At 37.9% G+C, this 6,617-nt stretch overlaps 1 protein-coding gene across 1 annotated transcript; it reads left to right on the top strand.

The window, feature by feature from the left end:
• Positions 1-5,303: 5,303 nt before the first annotated feature.
• On the top strand, positions 5,304-6,185 carry LOC114174414 (uncharacterized). Its single transcript, XM_028059256.1, has one exon. It carries the CDS (start codon positions 5,304-5,306, stop codon positions 6,183-6,185), a length of 882 nt encoding a protein of 293 aa, XP_027915057.1.
• Positions 6,186-6,617: the final 432 nt, after the last annotated feature.

Raw genomic sequence — 6,617 nt, 5'->3', positions numbered from 1 at the left:
GTAACAAAAATAATAACTAAATACTTATGAGAGAAGAATACAAGATATGAAAAACTCAAAAGACAATTGGAGAGAAAAAAAAATCTTAATAATTTTGTTTCTTTATATATTTGATTCTATTTTTTATTATTTATTATTGTACTTTATAAAATAAATAAAAAATATTAATTTAATTTTTATTAATTTTTTATATAATTTTATTTAATTTAAAAAGATAGATACAATTTAAAAAAATAAAAATTTATATAATTCAAAAAAATTAAATATAAAATAATGTAAAAAAATTTAAAACAATTTGAGGAGCGGGGGCCCACCTGCCCCTTCTAACCTCCGCCATTGGTGGTGGATGAAACTAGTTTGGGTGTGATGTGTGTACAGGTGGAGGAGAATAAAGTGGTGAGGGGATGATGTTGATGATGGCAACAAAGATTGAGGGTGAGGTGGTGGAATGATGCGTGACTGGGTGATGGTCCTTAATGGAGGTAAGGCGATTATTAAAGTTCAAAGTGCTGGTTCTTTATAGATTAAGGTATGAGATGGTGGAAAAGAGTGAAATGAGTTGAACGTGATGGGATTCGTTTCGATTAAGCCAAAAGATGGAGAGATAACGACAATGCAAGCATACATAACAATAACGTGTGATACATTTGAATAATTTTTTTAACAAGTTAAATACAGCAAACACAATGCTATCATGTTCGTTCATGGTATTCTAGAATCATTCAAGGATCAAAGATATTGAAGGTGTAGTGCTTACCTTGGAGCTTCCTTCCCTTGTGCTAGTGCTTTGTGATTTTGGTTCTTGTTTTCCTCGTCTTTGGCTCCAAGTTTGTGGTTCCTTTGTATTTCTTCTTATCACTTTGTTACTTCCTTCCCCCCTTATGTTCCTCTCTTTCTAGATGTACATTTGCAATCTTCAAATTTTTCTCCCCGAGAGTGTACTCAAAACTTGTACTCTTATGATGCTTAGAAGTTGTTTCTCCCACCCCCCCACCCTTTTTTTTTTCTTTTTAGATTGCTCCTCTTATTACCATGCCATCTTTCCATCTCATCTCATGCGTATTATGTCAAAACTTTTGAAAATGAACAAAAGCAAGATAGAGGTTTCCTTTTGCCAGTCCACCACAATTGTTGTCATGGTACAACTGTGATATAGTTTCAGTGTTTCCTTTTCATGCCATGACTCGTAAAGGGAGCACAAAAGAAGGCTGACAAATTTTCCTTGCATGAAAGATGAAGGGCTTACAGAACTCTAATTACATTGACTTGATTTCCACTTTTTTCATTTTTCAAAATATATATATATATATATATATATATATATATATATATATATATATATATATATATATATAATAAAAGAATAAAAACAAAACGAAATAAGGAAAAAAAGAAATAAAATAAGACGAAAATTCAAATTAAAAAATAAGATAAGTTAAAATTAATATAAAATAGAATAAGATAATGATACTAATAATAATAATAATAATAATAATAAAAGCCATAAAATAAAAGTAAAATGAAATAAAAACAAAAACAAGATAAATTAAAGTTGAAATAAGATAAAAAGTAAAAATAGAAATATATATTTATACTCAATTTAATATTCACTTTTTTGTTTTTTTTTCTAATTATTTTTTAATTAAATTTTTTATTTCTTATCTGAACGAAATTGTTGAAATTAAGCAGTGAAATGATTAGTGTTTGGACAAAAGCCAAAAGGGGCGATGAATTTTGTTATTAATAAAATAAAGAGAATAGGGAAGACAAAATTGCACAAGGTATTTATATTGGTTTGGATCAAAAGACCTCCGCCCAGTTGTTAATCTCTCAAAAATGAGATTAACTCGATCACTAAAATAAATCACAAATACAATCACATATAAGAAATTTTAGGGTTTAAAAAACACCTTCCTTGAAATCTACAAAGGATGAACACCTCTATTGAATCACACAGATGAAGAACTACCTTCCTTAAATCACATAAGGAATGAACAGCTCTTTTGAATCACACAAAGGATGACTGGCTTCTCCTAACAATAGCAGCAACACTCAATCACTCAAGATCTCACTTGATGAAAGTTATCGTTCTACCCACACAAGGTTTTCAAAGTCTTCCCATAGAGAGTTCTCAAGTACTCAGATTTCTCTAACTTCTGTATTTTGAAATGAAAGCCTACCACTTTATTTATAGAAGCCTATTTAGAAATTAGGTTAAGAATATGAAAAGTAAAGTTACAACTGCCATAGATAATCAATTATCACTGATAATCGATTATCACATAAACTTTTCTGAAAATATTTTTCTCGTTGTGATATTCTATTATCAGGCAGTAAAATCTATTATCAGCCGGTGATAATCAATTATCATAGAGGTTTTTCTCAAAAATCAGATTTAATTGAGATAATCGATTATTACTAAGAATAATCAATTATTCCAATGAGTTTTGCAAATAATTAAAATTTTCTTGGTGCTCTATTGCTTGGATTTTGCCTTTTAACTCTTCACATACTAATTTAACCATTTTAAATAACATACATATATTACAAGACCTAAACGACTAAACTCTTAAGTCTTCACTTAATCTCTAAAATTCAAGCTTCATGCATTCTTTAAGTCTTCAACATTTCTCCATAAGTCATCATCATCATAATCATCAAAACTCCTTATTGAAGAAAGATGTCCATCTTCTTCTTTTTGTCAACAGAAATTGGGTGTTCACAAAGCTCAAAAGTAGGAGTAATTCTAGTAAGAGGTTTAGGAGTGGTGCTTCAATGTATCAGGAAGATGAAGGGCTAAGATTAGGGGACTATTATCAATAACATTCTCATATTAGGAGACAAAGAAGATGCCTTACCCCTAGAGAAGTTAGAGTTGGCTTGCCTTACTTTCAACGCAAGGATGATGTTTATAGTTGTCAAAATGAATTGGAATCTGCAAGCCAACCCAAGCCACCACGAGTTTGGGCCGGGTTGGATTGAAATTTTCTTACAAATTTTAATACGAGTTAATTTTTGACCGACCCACCTAGAACCCAACTCACCCGGGTTGAACCCATGGTGTAAGACCCGTGATATGTTGGTGTTTTGTTGTTAATTGTGTGTTTTCGTACTATTGTGATATGCATAAAATTCTGATGAGTTTATGCTATGTAAAATTGAGTATGAATGATGGAAATTAAGGGTTTGGGTGTTGTGACCATTGCTTTACAGATTTTTCAATTAAAGGTATGAATGTGGGTATTTTCTATATTGTACAGATGGTATGTGTCTCAACTTGGATTTTTTGGGAACCAAAATTGTGGCCAAGTTATGTTTATTTGATTGTGTATAGTATCTCCAATGAATGGTATGTTTTGTTGTGCGAATGGGGCAAGGTTGGGTGAATTGAGTGTGTGATCAGAGTTGAAACCCTGCAAGTCTCGCCCAAGCGAGTCCATCTCGCCTAAGCGAGAATTGCAGAGTCTCATTTTTTGTTCTGGTACGCGTATCTCACCTAGGGGACTCTGGACGGGGTTGAGCGACTTGCTTTCTCGCTCAGGCGAGAGACACTCGCCCAAGCGAGGGCGCAAGGAAACCTGAGAGTTTTGAGCGCGATATCTCGCCCAGGCGAGAGGTTTTGAGTTCTGAGCGATGGACACTCTCGCCTAAGTGAGAGTGGCTCGCCTAAGTGAGAGTGGCTCGCCTAAGCGAATTATCGAAGTGTATTCATGTTTGTTTTGTCAAATACTCGTCTAGGCGAGGTTTGTGTGTTGTTTTCGGCGAAGGTGTGACTCGCCCAGGCGAGATGATGTGTTGATGTTACTATTATAAGCTCGCTCAGGCGAGGTGAGTTAGCCCAAGCGAGATTGAGGGCTTAGCTTGGGCGAGAGTCCCTAGCTTAAGTGAGTTTATGCAAAATTCCATGTTTGTGTGTGCTTGTGTGTGTGATTTGGCCGCTTTATCCTCAGTATAGGATGTATATGCATGTGGTGTGGTGTTTGGGCTTGAAGGACTAAGTCCAATAGGGGTCTGGGATGTGCTTGGTGGTTGGACACATGATGGGCAAGGAACTAGTTGAGTTCCCGTCGGCTACTAATGAGCGAGGAGTCCTTAGTATGGTGATTACATGTGTCGGGCGCACGATGGGCAAGGAACTGTTATATTCTCGTCGGCTACTATTGTGCGAGGAGTCCTTAGTATGGTGATTGTGTGCGTGCCAGGGTCCAAGTTGAGGAAACTTGGATGTTTTACTACAGACGAGGAGTCTTTAGGGCAGGACTGTGAGCGGGATAGGCTCATAGGGTCGGACCACGAATGAGTTAGTTTGGTGGGAGCACAGTGAAGTCCCAAGACCTAGTTCATACATATGACTCATGAAGGACTATAAGGTCATGGTTGGGTAATTTGATAATGAGACATTTAATTATGTTATTTTGGCATATTTATCTCATGTATTTTGTTTGATTATTGTGCATAGCTCACCCTTTTTGTGTGTGTGTGGCGATGATCAGATGATTCGTTATTCGGGAGTAGATGATTTGACAGGTGGGCCAGGAGATGCATAGACTCGGAGCGAGGGATAGCTTGGGGATTTTTGTATATATGTTTATTATTTTGGTTTTGAGATAATTTTGTAATCTTTTGGGAGCCATTTGAATTTTATTTCAGTTTTATAAATGATGGACTCCGGTATTCATTACATTGTATTACAGTTTTAAATTTCCCGTATTTTTGGGAAATGGTTTTATATTAAATGCGGTCTTATTTTATTATGGAATTTATTTATTAAATATTAGTAATATTCATTAGGGATCTTACAATTGGTACTAGAGAAAAGTTTTGAAAATATTTTTAAATATTTTGGGGCTAGTGGGGAGTGAGATTATCGATGTGATTGTTTATTGCATGTTTGTGATGAATGTTGAAAAGATATGTGTGGTTTTGTTTGACTAAGAGACTGATTTTTAACAGTTGTAATGTGGCGTATATAGGCTATGGCTGCTAATAGGAGGAGGAGGAGTAGTGGTGCTGATGACATTGCTGAGGCCATTCAGCGGATGGTGGATGCGATGTAGGTACCTGTAGCAACACAGCCCAGAACAACCATTGTACCAGTAAAGGTGCCAACTGTGGAGGATTTCTTGCGCCACAAGCCAGCGAAGTTCACTAGTAAGGCCTCCCCTGATGAAGCGGATGCATGGCTCCGCAAATGTGAGAAGATCTTCAAAGTGATGAACTGCGAAGATGAGTAGAAGCTGTTGTTTGCTACATACCTGCTAAATGAGGATGCTGAATATTGGTGGGCAGGCATGCAACAATAGATGGGGACTAGGGAAGAGCCAGTGTCTTGGGCCAATTTCAGGATTCGTTTCCTGGAGAAGTACTTTCCAGATACAGCAAGACAGGACAGGGAGGCTGAATTCCTGGCATTGCAGCAAGGAGACATGACAGTGGAGGAGTATGTTAACAAATTTGAGCACTTGGCGAGGTATTCCTCACAGAACATCATCGAGGAGTGGAAATGTTTAAAGTTTGAGCGAGGACTCAGACATGAGCTAAAGAGGGTGGTAACACCTTTGAGAGAGAGAAGATTTCCTGTTTTGGTGGAACAGGCCAAGAGTGCGGAGCACCTTGAGGAGAGCCCTGGTCCCGTTGTAAGCAAACATCAGAAAAATGTCGTTGAGGCTAGGCAGATGAAAAATCCTTATAGCAAACCACAGACATCCCAGGGTCCCTCTTGCTACCAGTGTGGTGGACCCCATCAGAAAAGGAATTGTCCTCAGCTGGTAGGTGGAGTAGGAGGGTCAGGCGACCGTTGCAAGTGCTTTATAGGCGACAAACCGGGACACTTCGCCAACAATTGCCTAGAAAAAAAGAGTCTTGGCGCGAAGAAACCAGCAGCATCACTAGCAGAACGAGCTAGAGCAGCTGGCAGAGTCTTTGCCCTGACCACCACCGAGGCTACACAGTTGGGTAATCTTATTCTTGAACCTTGTGTATTGTTTGGTAAAGTAGTATTGGTATTGTTTGATTATGGAGCAACACATTCCTTTATTTCTGATGCATGTGTGACAAAACTGAGCTTGGAGAAACGTGACTTGGATTGTGAGTTGTTGGTTTCAACTCCATCTTCGGGTCAGGTGGCTACCAGTTCGGTCTGTGTAGGTTATTTAATGGAAGTGGTGGGCCGTGGGTTCAAGTGAATCTCATCTGCTTGCCAATGGAGGGCTTGGATGTAATTCTGGGAATGGATTGGTTGTTAGGCAATCACGTTGTTATTGATTGCGGACGACGCAGTGTGATTTTTCCAGAGACCTTGGGGCTAGAGTTGATATCAGCTCAAAAGGCGATTGGAGAGGTTGAAGCTGGAGCTACTTGTTTCATGATAGTGGCTCAAGGAGAGAAGAAGAACACAGTTGAGCAGATCAGAAGCATACCAGTAGTGGATGAGTATGCTGATGTCTTTCCAGACGAGATTCCAGAATTGCCACCGAGTAGGCATGTGGATTTCTCTATTGATCTCATCCCTGGAGCGAGACCAATTTCTATGGCACTATACAGAATGGCACCAGCCGAGTTAGCTGAACTGAAGAAGCAGATTGAAGACCTGCTTGAAAAGAAGTTCATCAGACCAA

This window comes from Vigna unguiculata, chromosome 2, assembly GCF_037176805.1.
Source record: "Vigna unguiculata cultivar grain cowpea cultivar isolate G323 ecotype 2 chromosome 2, ASM3717680v1, whole genome shotgun sequence".
Taxonomy (NCBI): domain Eukaryota; kingdom Viridiplantae; phylum Streptophyta; class Magnoliopsida; order Fabales; family Fabaceae; genus Vigna; species Vigna unguiculata.
The sequence above is the reverse complement of the archived record's forward strand: the minus strand, read 5'-3'. Positions and strand labels throughout refer to the sequence as shown.